Below are 17,117 nucleotides of genomic sequence, written 5' to 3'. Positions count from 1 at the left end.
AGGGCTGTGAGTAAAGCAGGAGAGGTGCAGAGGGCGCCTCCTTCCCGTGAGGACTGTAGGGCTATGAGTTAAATTAAATTAAAGCAGGAGCGGTGCAGACAGCGCCTCCTCCGTCCTGAGTACTGTAGGGCTGTGAGTAAAGCAGGAGAGGTGCAGAGGGCGCTTCCTCCTCAGTAAGGAATGTAGAGCTGTGAGTAAGCAGGAGGGGTGCAGAGGGCGCCTCCTCCCTGGTAAGGTGTAGGGCTGTGAGTAAAGCAGGAGAGGTGCAGAAGGCGCCTACTCCCAGGTGAGGACTGTAGGGCTGTGAGTACAGCAGGAGAAGTGCAGAGGGCGCCTCCTACCCGTGAGGACTGTCGGGCTTTGAGTAAAGCAGGAGAGGTGCAGAGGGCACCTCCTCCCCGTGCGGACTGTGAGAAAAGCAGGAGAGGTGCAGAGGGCGCCTCCTCCCCGTGAGGACTGTAGGGCTGTGAGTAAAGCAGGAGAGGTGGAGAGGGCGCCTCCTCCCCGTGAGGACTGTAGGGCTGTGAGTAAAGCAGGAGAGGTGCAGAGGGCGCCTCCTCCTCGGTGAGGTGCAGGGCTGTGAGTAAAGCAGGAGCAGTGCAGAGGGCGCCTCCTCCTCAGTGAGGCCTGTAGGGCTGTGAGTAAAGCAGCAGAGGTGCAGAGGGCGCCTCCTCCCCGTGAGAACTGTTGGGTTGTGAGAAAATCAGGAGTGGTGCAGAGGGCGCCTCCTCCCCGTTTGGACTGTAGGGCTGTGAGTAAAGCAGGAGAGGTGGAGAGGGCGCCTCCTCCCCGTGAGGACTGTAGGGCTGTGAGTAAAGCAGGAGAGGTGCAGAGGGCGCCTCCTCCTCAGTGAGGCCTGTAGGGCTGTGAGTAAAGCAGCAGAGGTGCAGAGGGCGCCTCCTCCCCGTGAGAACTGTTGGGTTGTGAGAAAATCAGGAGTGGTGCAGAGGGCGCCTCCTCCCCGTTTGGACTGTAGGGCTGTGAGTAAAGCAGGAGCGGTGCAGAGGGCGCCTCCTCCCCGGTGAGGACTGTAGGGTTCTGGGTAAATCAGGAGAAAAGCAGAGGGCGCCTTCTCCCAGGTGAGGACTGTAAAGCTGTGAGTAAAGAGAGAGGAGCAGAGGGCGGCTCCTACCCGGTGAGGACTGTAGGGCTGTGAGTAAAGCAGGAGAGGTGCAGAGGGCGCCTCCTCCCCGTGAGGACTGTAGGGCTGTGAGTAAAGTAGGAGCGGTGCAGACGGCGCCTCCACCCTCGCGAGTACTGTAGGGCTGTTAGTAAAGCAGGAAAGGTGCAGAGGGCGCTTCCTCCCCCGTAAAGACTGTAGAGCTGTGAGTAAACAGGAGGGGTGCAGAGGGCGCTTCCTCTCTGGTGAGGTGTAGGGCTGTGAGTAAAGCAGATGAGGTGCAGAGGGCGCCTACTCCCAGGTGAGGACTGTAGGGCTGTGTGTAAAGCAGCAGAGGGCGCTTCCTCCCCGGTAAGGACTGTAGGGCTGTGAGTAAGCAGAAGGGGTGCAGAGGGCACCTCCTCCCTGGTGAGGTGTAGGGCTGTGAGTAAAGCAGGAGAGATTCAGAGGGCGCCTCCTCCCCGTGAGAACTGTTGGGTTGTGAGTAAAGCAGGAGAGATTCAGAGGGCGTCTCCTCCCCGTTTGGACTGTAGGGCTGTGAGTAAAGCAGGAGCGGGGCAGAGGGCGCCTCCTCCCCATGAGGACTGTAGGGTTCTGGGTAAAGCAGGAGAAAAGCAGAGGGCGCCTTCTCCCAGGTGAGGACTGTAAGGCTGTGAGTAAAGGGAGAGGTGCAGAGGGCGGGTCCTACCCGGTGCGGACTGTAGGGCTGTGAGTAAAGCAGGAGAGGTGCAGAGGGCGCCTCCTCCTGGGTGAGGACTGTAGGGCTGTGAGTAAAGCAGTAGCGGTGCAGAGGGCGCCTCCTCCCCGGTGAGGACTGCAGGGCTGTGAGTAAAGCAGGAGAGGTGCACAGGGCGCTTCCTCCCCGGTAAAGACTGTAGAGCTGTGAGTAAACAGGAGGGGTGCAGAGGGTGCTTCCTCTCTGGTGAGGTGTAGGGCTGTGAGTAAAGCAGGAGAGGTGCAGAGGGCGCCTACTCCCAGGTGAGGACTGTAGGGCTGTGAGTAAGCAGGAGGGGTGCAGAGGGCGCCTCCTCCCTGTTAAGGTGTAGGGCTGTGAGTAAAGCGGGAGAGGTGCAGAGTTCGCTTCCTCCCCGGTGAGGGGGTTAGGGCTGTGAGTAAAGCTGGAAAGGTGCTGAGGGTGCCTCCTCCCTGTGAGGACTGTAGGGTTGTGAGTAAAGCAGGAGAGGGGCAGACGGCGCATCCTCTCTGGTGAGGACTGTAGGGCTGTCAGTAAGCAGGAGGGGTGCAGAGGGGTCGCCTCCTCCTGGGTGAGGACTGTAGGGCTGTGAGTCAAGCAGGGTGTAAGTTGCGGGAGGGACCTCTGAAAGGGCTGCCGGTCCACGGGTGTCAGTAGGGGCTGAGGTGGGGGTTACTGTTCCCCATCTCCACAGACCCACAGAGGCACACATCTGTCTCCTAGTATTATCTGCTCAGTGATCAGGCTCCTGGGTCTCCCTCCCGGTGTACCAGTGACGTTCAGTCCTCCACCTGGCTCAGACCTCCCTGGGTGACTGCTGGCACCCCCTGCCCCAGGGGCGTGTGCCCCCTCGGCTGACCGCACTCACAGGCACCAGAGCGTGTCTCTTCGGTTCAGTGTCTGCGGGCGGGGTGTGTCCATCCTGTAAGGATGCGGCTGAACTTACACTCTCGTAACTTCCTTTTTTCTGCGCACAGTGACAGGAGCGGCTGGGGTTCAAGGACACTGGCTCTCACCTTCACACACTGGCCAAACCCTGGTGCCTCGAGGCGCTACACTGCCGCACCCCTCGCGGGGCACTGGGACCTCTCAGCGCTTCAGAACCAGGTGAGTCAACAAAGCCCCCCTTCAGGAGCGAGAGATCAGGAAAAATCTGTGCTTAGCATAGTGCGCCGCCCCACTGGGATTGTGCTGTTTCTGGCATTGCATCCAGATATATAATATAACAAGTAACACTACACCTACAACAAGCAGGACTATCGGCTTTGCCAGTAGTTGTTAGTTGCACAAGATAAATAAGCAACGACTATGGCTTCGTTAAATATAATCTTGAAAATGCTTCAGTCCTGAAATGATGAGACTGAAGGAACCTCACCGAGTCTCTCTGACGCTCCATCACAGGCGGCGACGGGGGCGCTGGCGCTGCTGCAGAGGGAAGGTCTCTTTTCGCCCTGAGGGTGAGGGCAGAAATGGAGAGCCCGGTAGAGACCGCGTCGGCACCTGCTTTTTAGAACTGCCGGTGCTGAGCACCAGCACGACCCGGCCCACTTAAAGCCCTGGATGGGTGGGTTGGGGGTATTAAAGGGAAAGGATGGGAACAGGAAAGATGGGATAGAGGAAGAAAGGCAAAGGCAAGTGATGGGAGAGGGGCAGGATGAGAGAAGGAGAAAAGCATGGGACGAGGGAAGGAGCGAGAGAGGAAGCATGGTGCGGGAACGGAGTGAGAGAGGAAAGATGGGAGCTTGGATGACGTGGGAAGGGAAGTATGGGAGAGGGGAGGCACGGTAGGATTTTAGAGAGGAAGGGTAAGGGGTGGAAGCAGGGAAGGTAGAAGAAAGGAAGGGTAAGGGGGCAGAAGCAGGGAAGGTAGAAGAGAGGACGGGTGAGGGGGGTGGAGCAGAGAAGGTAGAAGAGAGAACGGGTGAGGGGATGGAAGAAGGAAAAGTAGAGGAGAGGAAGAATGGGGGTTGGAAGCAAGGAAGGTAGAAGAGAGGAAAGGTGAGGGGGATGGAAGCAGGGAAGGTAGAAGAGAGGAAAGGTGAGGGGGATGGAAGCAGGGAAGGTAGAAGAGAGGAAAGGTGAGGGGATGGAAGCAGGGAAGGTAGAAGAGAGGAAGGGTGAGGGGGATGGAAACAGGGAAGGTAGAAGAGAGGAAGGGTGAGGGGGATGGAAGCACGGAAGGTAGAAGAAAGGAAGGGTGAGGGGGATGGAAGCACGGAAGGTAGAAGAAAGGAAGGGTGAGGGTAGCGGAATCGGTTCTTCGCTGTTCCAGGACCGGTCCGGGGGACAGGGAGGCTGGTCTCAGGCAGTGATTCACCAAAGGCATCAGTGAAAAGAAATGTCCCCAGACCTTTGGAAACCTGAGGGCGTCCGACTGGCTTCTTAAGGCCCCCAGACCTTCAGAAACCTGAGGCAGTCAGACTGGCTTCTTAATCTTTAGGTCTGTGTCTACTGACTGGTTTTGGACTTCAGGCGTGTTCATATTGACTGGTTCTGGACCTAAGGTCTGTGTCTACTGTCTGGCTTTGGACTTCAGGCGTGTTCATATTGACTGGTTCTGGACCTAAGGTCTGTGTCTACTGACTGGTTTTGGACTTCAGGCGTATTCATATTAACTGGTTCTGGACCTAAGGTGTGTTTCTACTGATTGGTTTTGGACTTCAGGAGTGCTCATATTGATTGGTTCTGGACTTCAGGCCTGTTTCTACTGACTGGAATTCACCTCAGGCATGAAACTGAGGCGTGTTCCCACTGACTGGTTCGGCAGTAGAGGTGTGTTCCTGACTGGTTCTGGATTTTGTCATTTTAGGACCTGTGACTTTGGAAGGATCGCTAGATTCTTTTTCAAGAGGTCAGCCCAGTCGAGAAGCCAGGGCTCTTGTTGGTTCGGTCAGATGGTTGACCTGGAACCCAAAATACTTTTCTTCACACTTTCGAAGATGGAATGAAAGACATCTCAGCATTGAGAAGGACTCCATGGATTGTTGCATGTGTCAGATTTGGGGATGGGGCCAGAAGGGAAAGCCACCGGAGAGGTCATGGGACCGGTGCTTGGGTCATTCATTCGCCTCCTGTTTTTCCTCAGTACAGACATAAGCTTTCCTTCTCCCTCGACAGTGGAGGCTGCAGGCGCTTAGTGACCTTACATATGTTCACATCAGCCTAATCTAACCGGATGGTCTGGTGCAGGGCGTATATCTGGGTACCACTGGCATACACCTGCAAGTGACGTAGGGAGAGAGGGACCATCGTTGAGCCGGGGCATGTATCTGGGTATTGGTGTACACGTGCAAGTGAAGCTGGCACAGAGGGACGATCGTTGAGAAGGGCATGTATGTGGGTATTGGTGCACACCAGCAAGTGCAGCAGGGAGAGAGGGACGGTCATTGAGCAGGGCACGTATCTGGGCATTGGTGTACATCTGCAAGTGAAGCAAGGAGAGAGGGACGGTCGTTGAGCATCAGTGTACATCTGCAAGTGAAGCAGGCATGGAGGGACGGTCCTTGTACAGGGCATGTATGTGGGTATTGGTGTACACCTGCAAGTGAAGCAGGGAGGGAGGGATGAGCGTTGAGAAGTGGCACGTATCTGGGCATTGATGTACACCTTCAAATGAAGCAGGGAGGGTTGGACGATCATTGAGTATCAGTGTACTTCTGCAAGTGAAGCAGGGAGGGAGGGACGGTCGAAGAGCATGGCTTGTATCTGGGTATTGGTGTACACCTGCAAGTGAAGCAGGGATGGAGGGACGGTCGTTGAGCAGGGCATGTATCTGGGTATGGGTGTACCCTGCAAGTGAAGCAGGGATGGAGGGACGGTCCTTCTCCAGGGCATGTATGTGGGTATTGGTGTACACCTGCAAGTGAAGCAGGGAGGGAGGGATCAGCGTTGAGAAGTGGCACATATCTGGGCATTGGTGTACACCTGCAAGTGAAGCAGGGAGGGAGGGACGGTCGTTGAGTATCAGTGTACATCTGCAAGTGAAGCAGGTATGGAGGGATTGTCGTTGAGTATCAGTGTACATCTGCAAGTGAAGCAGGTATGGAGGGATTGTCGTTGAGCAGGGCATATATCTGGGTATTGGCGTACACCTGCAAGTGAAGCAGGGATGGAGGGACGATCCTTCTGCAGGGCATATATCTGGGTATTGGCGTACACCTGCAAGTGAAGCAGGGATGGAGGGACGGTCCTTCTGCAGGGCATGTATCTGGGTATGGGTGTACCCTGCAAGTGAAGCAGGGATGGAGGGACGATCCTTCTGCAGGGCATGTATCTGGGTATTGGTGTACACCTGCAAGTGAAGCAGGGATGGAGGGACGATCCTTCTGCAGGGCATATATCTGGGTATTGGCGTACACCTGCAAGTGCAGCAGGGATGGAGGGACGGTCCTTCTGCAGGGCATGTATCTGGGTATGGGTGTACCCTGCAAGTGAAGCAGGGATGGAGGGACGATCCTTCTGCAGGGCATGTATCTGGGTATTGGTGTACACCTGCAAGTGCAGCAGGGAGAGAGGGACAATCTTTGAGCAGGGCATGTATCTGGGTATTGGTGTACACCTGCAAGCAAGAAGAGAGGGATGGTCGTTGAAGCAGGGAGGGAGGGACGGTCGTTGAGCAGGGCATGTGTGTGTGTATTGGTGTGCACCTGCAAGTGAAGCAGGGAGGGATGGGCGATCGTTGAGTATCAGTGTACACCTGAAAGTGAAGCAGTCAGAGTGACAATCTTTGACCATCACATATATCGGGCTAGCGTCAGCTATGTCCAAGCTGACACTAGGGGCTTCTGGATTCCATTGACCACATCACAAGGGGTGGGTGCTCCCGTAGATAAAGTGCTCCCTCAAACATGGCGTTGAGCTGGGGGCACTGTGCCCTTACGAATTGAGCTAGGATGGGAGCTTTTCTCTTGAGTGGATGGCTTTGCAGGAGCCTCCAGGGGAAGGGCGGTGGAGGAAAATCCCTTGCTTCTGGATTTGGGGCCCTAGCCAGCTAATGTTACTCTGAGTGTGTGGGGGTCTCCCTCCTTGGTACATTTAGATGGAGACGGTAAGCCTTCATACTTTTCCTCATCTGGTAATCTGACTGGGCACGTGTGCCCTGGACCCACACATGGCGACACGACAGTGTTGTTTTCTGACATGAGCAGCATTACGAAAACATACTCTCGCTGAATAACAAATTACACGATAAAACGTGACGCTGCGGTAACTAATGGGAAGTTACTCAAGAGACAACGAAACTGTAGGGTTGCTCGGGGAGTAAAGAGATTCGCTGCTGAGACTTTAGTGTCACCTGCATGTAAGAGGTTCCTCGCCCTAGCTTCCATCCGTCTGTGGTCGATAATATGATTAGTGCAGAGTTAAAGGTGCTACGTAAGATGACAGGGGTTTAATTAGAGTTTGGCACACAGGTTACTGTACAACAATGGTGGGAGAGTCCCATGGACACCGAACTGACAGGCCACCTGCTCTATTTAGAGTTGGATGCACCGTCGTGTTCCTGTCAGTCCATCCCCACAGCCTTCGATGGTGGAAGTCTTCATTCAACTCTCCGGCAGACACCAGACCTTTGGAGTAAAGAATGGGAAATCATCCATTCAACTGAAGATGGACTTTCTGGTGCACTTTTTTCCTGTTCTGGGCAGCCAGAAAAAGCCAGTGCTGAACAGAAAGGAAAGTACCCCAACACCCTGGGAGAAAGCTCCTAGGGTCATTAGTTATTTGCTTTTCACAAACAAATTCCAGCTTTAGGAGTTTATTTTTGAAAAACAAAAAGTTTTGCTGGAGTGCTGAATGAAAGATAGTTGTTGCTCAGCAAACTTAGGGTGAAATGAGAGGTGCCCTTGTAGACTGGGGGTGAAATGAGAGGTGCCCTTGTAGACTGGGGGTGAAATGAGAGGTGCCCTTGTAGACTGGGGGTGAAATGAGAGGTGCCCTTGTAGACTGGGGGTGAAATGAGAGGTGCCCTTGTAGACTGAGGGTGAAATGAGAGGTGCTCTTGTAGACTGAGGGTGTAGACTGAGGGTGAAATGAGAGGTGTCCTTGTAGACTGAGGGTGAAATGAGAGGTACCCTTGTAGACTGACTGTGAGATGAGAGATTCCCTTGTAGGCTGAGGGTGAAATGAGAGGTGCCCTTGTAGACTGGGGGTGAAATGAGAGGTGCCCTTGTAGACTGGGGGTGAAATGAGAGGTGCCCTTGTTGACGGAGGGTGAAATGAGAGGTGCCTTTGTAGACTGAGGGTGAAATGAGAGGTGCCCTTGTAGACTGGGGGTGAAATGAGAGGTGCCCTTGTAGACTGAGGATGAGATGAGAGGTGCCCTTGTAGACTGGGGGTGAAATGAGAGGTGCCCTTGTAGACTGAGGGTGAAATGAGAGGTGCCCTTGTAGACTGAGGGTGAAATGAGAGGTGCTCTTGTAGACTGAGGGTGAAATGAGAGGTGCCCTTGTAGACTGACTGTGAGATGAGAGATTCCCTTGTAGACTGAGGGTGAAATGAGAGGTGCCCTTGTAGACTGGGGGTGAAATGAGAGGTGCCCTTGTAGACTGGGGGTAAAATGAGAGGTGCCCTTGTAGACTGAGGATGAGATGAGAGGTGCCTTGTAGACTGAGGATGAGATGAGAGGTGCCCTTGTAGACTGAGGATGAGATGAGAGGTGCCCTTGTAGACTGAGGATGAGATGAGAGGTGCCCTTGTAGACTGAGGATGAGATGAGAGGTGCCCTTGTAGACTGAGGGTGAAATGAGAGGCGCCCTTGTAGACTGAGGGTGAAATGAGAGGCGCCCTTGTAGACTGAGGGTGAAATGAGAGGTGCCCTTGTAGACTGAGGATGAGATGAGAGGTGCCCTTGTAGACTGAGGATGAGATGAGAGGCGCCCTTGTAGACTGAGGGTGAAATAAGAGGTGCCCTTGTAGACTGAGGATGAGATGAGAGGTGCCCTTGTAGACTGAGGATGAGATGAGAGGTGCCCTAGTAGACTGAGGATGAGATGAGAGGTGCCCTTGTAGACTGAGGGTGAGATGAGAGGTGCCCTTGTAGACTGAGGATGAGATGAGAGGTGCCCTTGTAGACTGAGGATGAGATGAGGTGCCCTAGTAGACTGAGGATGAGATGAGAGGTGCCCTTGTAGACTGAGGATGAGATGAGAGGTGCCCTTGTAGACTGAGGGTGAAATGAGAGGCGCCCTTGTAGACTGAGGGTGAAATGAGAGGTGTCCTTGTAGACTGAGGGTGAAATGAGAGGTGCCCTTGTAGACTGAGGATGAGATGAGCGGTGCCCTTGTAGACTGAGGATGAGATGAGAGGCGCCCTTGTAGACTGAGGGTGAAATGAGAGGTGCCCTTGTAGACTGAGGATGAGATGAGAGGTGCCCTTGTAGACTGAGGATGAGATGAGAGGTGCCCTTGTAGACTGAGGATGAGATGAGAGGTGCCCTTGTAGACCGAGGGTGAAATGAGAGGTGCCCTTGTAGACTGAGGGTGAAATGAGAGGTGTCCTTGTAGACTGAGGGTGAAATGAGAGGTACCCTTGTAGACTGACTGTGAGATGAGAGGTGCCCTTGTAGGCTGAGGGTGAAATGAGAGGTGCCCTTGTAGACTGGGGGTGAAATGAGAGGTGCCCTTGAGACTGGGGGTGAAATGAGAGGTGCCCTTGTAGACTGAGGATGAGATGAGAGGTGCCCTTGTAGACTGAGGATGAGATGAGAGGTGCCCTTGTAGACTGAGGATGTGATGAGAGGTGCCCTTGTAGACTGAGGATGAGATGAGCGGTGCCTTTTTAGACTGGGGGTGAAATGAGAGGTGCCCTTGTAGACTGAGGATGAGAGGTGTCCTTGTAGACTGGGGGTGAAATGAGAGGTGCTCTTGTAGACTGAGGGTGAAATGAGAGGTGCCTTTTTAGACTGAGGGTGAAATGAGAAGTGACCTTGTAGACTGGGGGTGAAATGAGAGGTGCTCTTGTAGACTGAGGGTGAAATGAGAGGTGCCCTTGTAGACTGAGGGTGAAATGAGAGGTGCCTTTTTAGACTGAGGGTGAAATGAGAAGTGACCTTGTAGACTGGGGGTGAAATGAGAGGTGCTCTTGTAGACTGAGGGTGAAATGAGAGGTGCCCTTGTAGACTGAGGGTGAAATGAGAGGTGCCTTTTTAGACTGAGGGTGAAATGAGAAGTGACCTTGTAGACTGGGGGTGAAATGAGAGGTGCTCTTGTAGACGGAGGGTGAAATGAGAGGTGCCCTTGTAGACTGAGGGTGAAATGAGAGGTGCCCTTGTAGACTGAGGGTGAAATGAGAGGTGCCTTTTTAGACTGAGGGTGAAATGAGAAGTGACCTTGTAGACTGAGGATGAGATGAGAGGTGCCCTTGTAGGACTGAGGGTGAAATGAGAGGTGCCCTGGTAGACTGAGGATGAGATGAGAGGTGCCCTTGTAGACTGAGGATGAGATGAGATGCGCCCTTGTAGACTGAGGGTGAAATGAGAGGTGCCCTTGTAGACTGAGGATGAGATGAGAGGTGCCCTTGTAGACTGAGGATGAGATGAGAGGTGCCCTAGTAGACTGAGGACGAGATGAGAGGTGCCCTTGTAGACTGAGGGTGAGATGAGAGGTGCCCTTGTAGACTGAGGATGAGATGAGAGGTGCCCTTGTAGACTGAGGGGGAAATGAGAGGCGCCCTTGTAGACTGAGGGTGAAATGAGAGGTGTCCTTGTAGACTGAGGGTGAAATGAGAGGTGCCCTTGTAGACTGAGGATGAGATGAGCGGTGCCCTTGTAGACTGAGGATGAGATGAGAGGCGCCCTTGTAGACTGAGGGTGAAATGAGAGGTGCCCTTGTAGACTGAGGATGAGATGAGAGGTGCCCTTGTAGACTGAGGATGAGATGAGAGGTGCCCTTGTAGACTGAGGATGAGATGAGAGGCGCCCTTGTAGACCGAGGGTGAAATGAGAGGCGCCCTTGTAGACTGAGGATGAGATGAGAGGTGCCCTAGTAGACTGAGGACGAGATGAGAGGTGCCCTTGTAGACTGGGGGTGAAATGAGAGGTGCCCTTGTAGACTGAGGGTGAAATGAGAGGTGCCTTTGTAGACTGAGGGTGAAATGAGAGGTGCCCTTGTAGACTGGGGGTGAAATGAGAGGTGCCCTTGTAGACTGAGGATGAGATGAGAGGTGCCCTTGTAGACTGGGGGTGAAATGAGAGGTGCCCTTGTAGACTGAGGGTGAAATGAGAGGTGCCTTTGTAGACTGAGGGTGAAATGAGAGGTGCCCTTGTAGACTGGGGGTGAAATGAGAGGTGCCCTTGTAGACTGAGGATGAGATGAGAGGTGCCCTTGTAGACTGGGGGTGAAATGAGAGGTGCCCTTGTAGACTGAGGGTGAAATAAGAGGTGCCCTTGTAGACTGAGGGTGAAATGAGAGGTGCCCTTGTAGACTGAGGGTGAAATAAGAGGTGCCCTTGTAGACTGAGGGTGAAATGAGAGGTGCTCTTGTAGACTGAGGGTGAAATGAGAGGTGCCCTTGTAGACTGACTGTGAGATGAGAGATTCCCTTGTAGACTGAGGATGAAATGAGAGGTGCCCTTGTAGACTGGGGGTGAAATGAGAGGTGCCCTTGTAGACTGGGGGTGAAATGAGAGGTGCCCTTGTAGACTGAGGATGAGATGAGAGGTGCCCTTGTAGACTGAGGATGAGATGAGAGGTGCCCTTGTAGACTGAGGATGAGATGAGCGGTGCCTTTTTAGACTGAGGGTGAAATGAGAGGTGCCCTTGTAGACTGGGGGTGAAATGAGAGGTGCCCTTGTAGACTGGGGGTGAAATGAGAGGTGCCCTTGTAGACTGAGGATGAGATGAGAGGTGCCCTTGTAGACTGGGGGTGAAATGAGAGGTGCTCTTGTAGACTGAGGGTGAAATGAGAGGTGCCTTTTTAGACTGAGGGTGAAATGAGAAGTGACCTTGTAGACTGGGGGTGAAATGAGAGGTGCTCTTGTAGACTGAGGGTGAAATGAGAGGTGCCCTTGTAGACTGAGGGTGAAATGAGAGGTGCCTTTTTAGACTGAGGGTGAAATGAGAAGTGACCTTGTAGACTGGTTGTGAAATGAGAGGTGCTCTTGTAGACTGAGGGTGAAATGAGAGGTGCCCTTGTAGACTGAGGGTGAAATGAGAGGTGCCTTTTTAGACTGAGGGTGAAATGAGAAGTGACCTTGTAGACTGGGGGTGAAATGAGAGGTGCTCTTGTAGACTGAGGGTGAAATGAGAGGTGCCCTTGTAGACTGAGGGTGAAATGAGAGGTGCCTTTTTAGACTGAGGGTGAAATGAGAAGTGACCTTGTAGACTGGGGGTGAAATGAGAAGTGACCTTGTAGACTGGGGGTGAAATGAGAGGTGCTCTTGTAGACTGAGGGTGAAATGAGAGGTGCCCTTGTAGACTGAGGGTGAAATGAGAGGTGCCTTTTTAGACTGAGGGTGAAATGAGAGGTGCCCTTGTAGACTGGGGGTGAAATGAGAGGTGCCCTTGTAGACTGGGGGTGAAATGAGAGGTGCCCTTGTAGACTGTGGATGAGAGGTGCCCTTGTAGACTGGGGGTGAAATGAGAGGTGCTCTTGTAGACTGAGGGTGAAATGAGAGGTGCCTTTTTAGACTGAGGGTGAAATGAGAAGTGACCTTGTAGACTGGGGGTGAAATGAGAGGTGCTCTTGTAGACTGAGGGTGAAATGAGAGGTGCCCTTGTAGACTGAGGGTGAAATGAGAGGTGCCTTTTTAGACTGAGGGTGAAATGAGAAGTGACCTTGTAGACTGGGGGTGAAATGAGAGGTGCCCTTGTAGACTGAGGATGAGATGAGAGGTGCCCTTATAGCAGAGCCTCGTACCATGGCGTCGAGGTCTCGGTAAGGAAGGCAGAGCTATCTAAATGTGCATTTCCTGCCCTTCAGGTGCAAAGTATATATTGACATACTCAAAAACGCCCTCATAGTTATTACATATGCACTGTGCAACAGAACTGATGATATATTCCAGAGTGCACAAGGGCACTCAAACTAGTTTAGACTATTACAAATATTCAGCCCCCCCCTCCCGTGACAGACTACAAACTAGCTTAGATTATTACAAATCTTCATCCCCCTCTCACAGACTAAAAACCTCTCGCATCGCAGAGAAGTTGAAACACCTCGACTGGGATTGAGTCAAATCCGAGCCTCTGCTTTCAAAACAGGAAACAGAGTTTGGGAGGGTTTAAAGCTCGCCCATGATTCCTCCTGCAAGCCAGTGCCTTTACCACGTGCCATTGGCAAGACATTTCATTCCCAGGGGCGTAGCTTCAGTTTGTGCAGCAGGTTCATGGCACCGGGGCCCAGAGAGGCTCACTAAACCCTGCAGCGGCCAAGAGGCCCGTTTCCTTCCTTGCACTAGGGCCCGTGGCACTCTGGCCATGCCTTGATTCATTCCTTGTGCTGGACCGGGTGTGGGAGCCACAGTGTGATCAGGGGTGAAGAGCTGCCGCTGCTCTGGGTTCATGGGCTCTGCTTCAGGAGTGCAGACCAAGCTAACGCCTTTAGCGCTTGACTCGCAAGATAGCGAGACGGAGTGGTCCAAAGCTCAAGCAAGGATGCCAGGCGTCTCCTTGCACCAGAGCTGGTGTCCTAGTGCTGCAGAGTAGTGTGGAACTCACGATGGTCTCACAGGTCTTTACACGGTGCCGAGATGTGTTTCTCCTCTGCTGGACAGAGGAGTCAAGGAACCCTCTTAACAGCAAGGGGGGGGGGGGGGGGGAGGGTCCTTCCCTCAAGGCATCACAGCAGCACTTAAAGTGGTGGGATAGGTCCAGGCTCGGTCCCTGGCTTGGTAGGAAGCAGGTGTTAGCAGACTCTGCTGCTGGATATCGGAAACAACTCCTAGAACACTCACTGCTCAGGGAGAGTGGTTCGTATACACAGAACCGTCCAATCAGCTCTTGAGCATTGTACCTTCACGATAATCTAGACTGCTAGCTCCAGAAACCTGCTCAGAGAGAGGGTCCTTTTGGTGCCCTCTCGACCTCCGAGACAAGCTCTAGATTCTTAAGCTGTACCCCTCAGTGGAATTGAATATTTGACATGCTCACTGAAGCGAAAATCTAAATTTTAACTTGCCAGGAGATCAACATAGGGTAGAGTGCAGACCTTCCAGAGCCACCAGGAATCATCATCACGGAAGACTAAAAAGTAATAGGTGCAATGCTTGAATCGACCTTAGCCGCTGGTAGTTACATAGGCCCTCGTTTATTACACACCGTGCCACTGCAGATGCCAGTCATATGGAAACCTGCCTTGGTCCTACTCCAGTAGGGACAGTCCACCCCCACCTCCCAAGCCAGGTTTCCTCCGCGGGGGCACACAACCAACGCAGGCTGATTTTGGCAGTCCCATAGCTGCCATTTTTGGTGTATTCTGATACTTGGATGCAATGCCTTGTAATGGAGACCAGGCAGATGACATGTGATCTTTTAGTTTATCCAGATGTCACCAAATTCTGGTGTCAGGAGGCGTCTATTAAACCTCTTTTACTGAACGCCACGGTATTCTTTTGTCATCCCCTTCCAACTCTTTTCTTTTACCAAGATGGTGCTGCCTTTTGAGCAAAGGGGACCGACCCTTCATACACGCAGCAGGACTAAACTGTGTGGTGCTGCTGAAGGGATGGCGTCTTAGGACACGAGAACTTTAAAATGTGTATAATAAAGGTGTCTCTTGAGTATGCCAGGTTTGAAATGATCAGGAACGCCCAGAAACAGAGATTCAATAGAAGTTTTTAGTTTTTAACTCAGGGCTTTTTGGTATAACTGAGGATGATTCTCTTATTGGTTATTTCAGCTGATAATTGGCGTGAAAAAGAAGAAGTTCCTTGGTTAATGTTTTAAAAATGAATGAATATATTCAAACTAATTGATCTGTTGGGAGGTCACTAGCTGCCTGACACACGCTTTGCCGGTAGACATACCGCTCTCTGCTGCCAGCTCTCTTGTATGTCTAAGCAGTATCCTCTTTCACTGTCTCTGTCTCCACAGACTGCTGGTGACCTGCTGGGAGCCTCAAAGGACCTACCTGCGCCTCCCTGGTTGTGGCTCCTTCGGTGCGTCTCCTACAACCATGGGTTTGGACCATGGCCTGGACATCTGCCTGCAGTTTGTTGCCAAGAGGAATGTCAATATCATCCTCCTGCATTACAACGTGACGGGGAAGTTGGACCGGCGTAAACCACAGGCGGACGGTGGCATGGACATCATGAAGCTACTCTTCATCGCCATCAGCTGCCTGATCGTGCTGGAGAACCTGCTGGTCCTCGTGGCTATTGTCAAATACATGCGCTTCCGCCGCTGGGTCTCCTACTGCATTGCCAACATCACACTGAGCGACCTCTTGGCGGGCATTGCCTACCTCTTCAACCTCTGCATGTCTGGCAGCATGACTTTCCGGCTAAGCCTGAACATGTGGTTCTTCAGAGAGGGTGTCCTCTTTGTGGCCCTGGCTGCCTCCATCTTCAGCCTCCTCATCACCGCCATGGAGCGCTACACCACCATGGTTAGGCCCATTGCTGAGAAGGAGATCACCAAAACAATCCGGGTCTACGGTCTCATCGGCCTCTGCTGGCTGTTGGCCATCATCATCGGAATGCTGCCGCTGCTGGGGTGGAACTGTGTATGTGACTTCCAGGAGTGCTCCAGCCTCCTGCCACTCTACTCCAAGAAGTACATTCTAGTCTGCGTGATAGTGTTCAGCCTCATCTTGCTTGGAATCATTTTGCTGTACGGCTCCATCTACCACCTTGTAAAGGCCAGTGCCACGCGGGTAGCCATTACCAACCAGCGAAAAAAGTCCTTCAAGCTTCTGAAGACTGTCCTGATGGTTCTCGGAGCCTTCATCGTCTGCTGGAGCCCGCTCTTTGCCCTCCTACTCTTGGACGTTTTCTGTCACTCCCTGACTTGTGACCACCTTCGGGGGATGGACTGGGCCCTGGCCCTGGCTGTGCTCAACTCAGCAATTAACCCGCTTATCTACTCCTGTGGCAGCATGGAGGTGCGCAAGGCCGTCCTCAAACTCCTCTGCTGCATCTGCATCCGAGCTGGTGTCAAGGGCCCATCAGACTGCTTAGTGTTCAGTGACATCACCTCAGGGTCATCAGATTGCTCTCGACGCCACCGTGACAGCGTGAGGCTCTCCAGAGCACTTAGCATCAGATCCAAGGAGCCACTGACCAGCGTCTCCAGCGTTGCAAGTGCCTGAGCCAGGAACCTAACTTTGACTTGAGTCAATCCATCGGGGCTCTGGTGCTTTTCATCGCAAAGGCAAAAGCTTGTCTCAGGGAGTAGGTTTGTGATGGAAGTTAGACTGAATAAAACACAAGCCTTAGTTTTTCTTCAGCCAGAGACTAAGTGGAGGGGGAATGGGTGGCACTGGACAGAAGTGATGAAGGACAATCACTCAAACTGCAAAAGGTTTGGCAGCAAGTGGACGGAAAGTCTACCTTCTTGATAAGTAGCCTACGTGTGTACAGAGAAATATTCTTATAAACTTCTTGTATGTCTCATAACTCCTTAATATGACAAAGTTCAGTATTTCTTGGTTGAAAGTGATAAATGTGTTTTGACTCTCGCTGCCTTCTTTGATGTCTATATCTGTTTTTAAGTCACTTCGAGGTCAACCTTCCTTTCTTTTGTTTAAAGACCATCATATTTGGGCTGCTTTGATCTGGGATGTCTTAGATATTGTGTTAGATTGAACAGTTTAATAAGGATCCAGCCCAAGAGAAGTTTCTCTAGACAAACTGCCCCGCAATCTGTAAATCCGCAGGTACCACTACATCCAACAACCTTGCAGTTTAGTACACGTGTCTGATGACAGTGAAACCATCAATGACAAACGCAACTGACATGGAGATCAGAAAGAAGCCATTTCAGTGGAATTAAAATAATTGATCATGATTTTCAAACTCTCCTGAACGGTGTAAAGTGGAGTTACATTCTCACACTAGGTCAGAAGGCCACAGTGTATCCATCTCTTGACTTTTCCTTTACAACCTTGTACATTCTGGTAAGTGTATTCCTTATTTTCTACAGTTGAAATAGATGGATGATTTGTAAAAGTAAAACTTGTTTTTAAAAAAAAAAGTTCCTTGCATAAATATATTGGCAAAAAAGGGACATATAAAGTGGTGTTAAAAAGAAGGTAATATTTATCTATTTTCTAACAAATATAAAAATGTAATTTAAATCCTATACATTTTGGCCATAATTTAACCTGACCCTAAAACCAACTGTGACTCTAACTTTATCACAACCATGAG

At 52.0% G+C, this 17,117-nt stretch overlaps 1 protein-coding gene across 1 annotated transcript; it reads left to right on the top strand.

Moving 5' to 3' along the window:
• The first annotated feature begins 2,287 nt into the window (after positions 1-2,287).
• S1PR4 (sphingosine-1-phosphate receptor 4) lies at positions 2,288-16,426 on the top strand. Its single transcript, XM_085638009.1, has 2 exons — positions 2,288-2,921; positions 14,842-16,426. Exon 2 carries the CDS (start codon positions 14,924-14,926, stop codon positions 16,055-16,057), a length of 1,134 nt encoding a protein of 377 aa, XP_085494135.1. The 5' UTR covers positions 2,288-2,921; positions 14,842-14,923; the 3' UTR covers positions 16,058-16,426.
• The last annotated feature ends 691 nt before the right edge of the window (positions 16,427-17,117 follow it).

The sequence above is a fragment of the Triturus cristatus genome, chromosome 12, assembly GCF_964204655.1.
Source record: "Triturus cristatus chromosome 12, aTriCri1.1, whole genome shotgun sequence".
Classification (NCBI taxonomy): Eukaryota; Metazoa; Chordata; class Amphibia; order Caudata; family Salamandridae; genus Triturus; species Triturus cristatus.
The sequence above is the reverse complement of the archived record's forward strand: the minus strand, read 5'-3'. Positions and strand labels throughout refer to the sequence as shown.

Excerpts from the sequence above, each read along its gene's own strand:
- S1PR4 (XM_085638009.1), top strand. The coding sequence starts at position 14,924 with ATGGGTTTGGACCATGGCCTGGACATCTGCCTGCAGTTTGTTGCCAAG.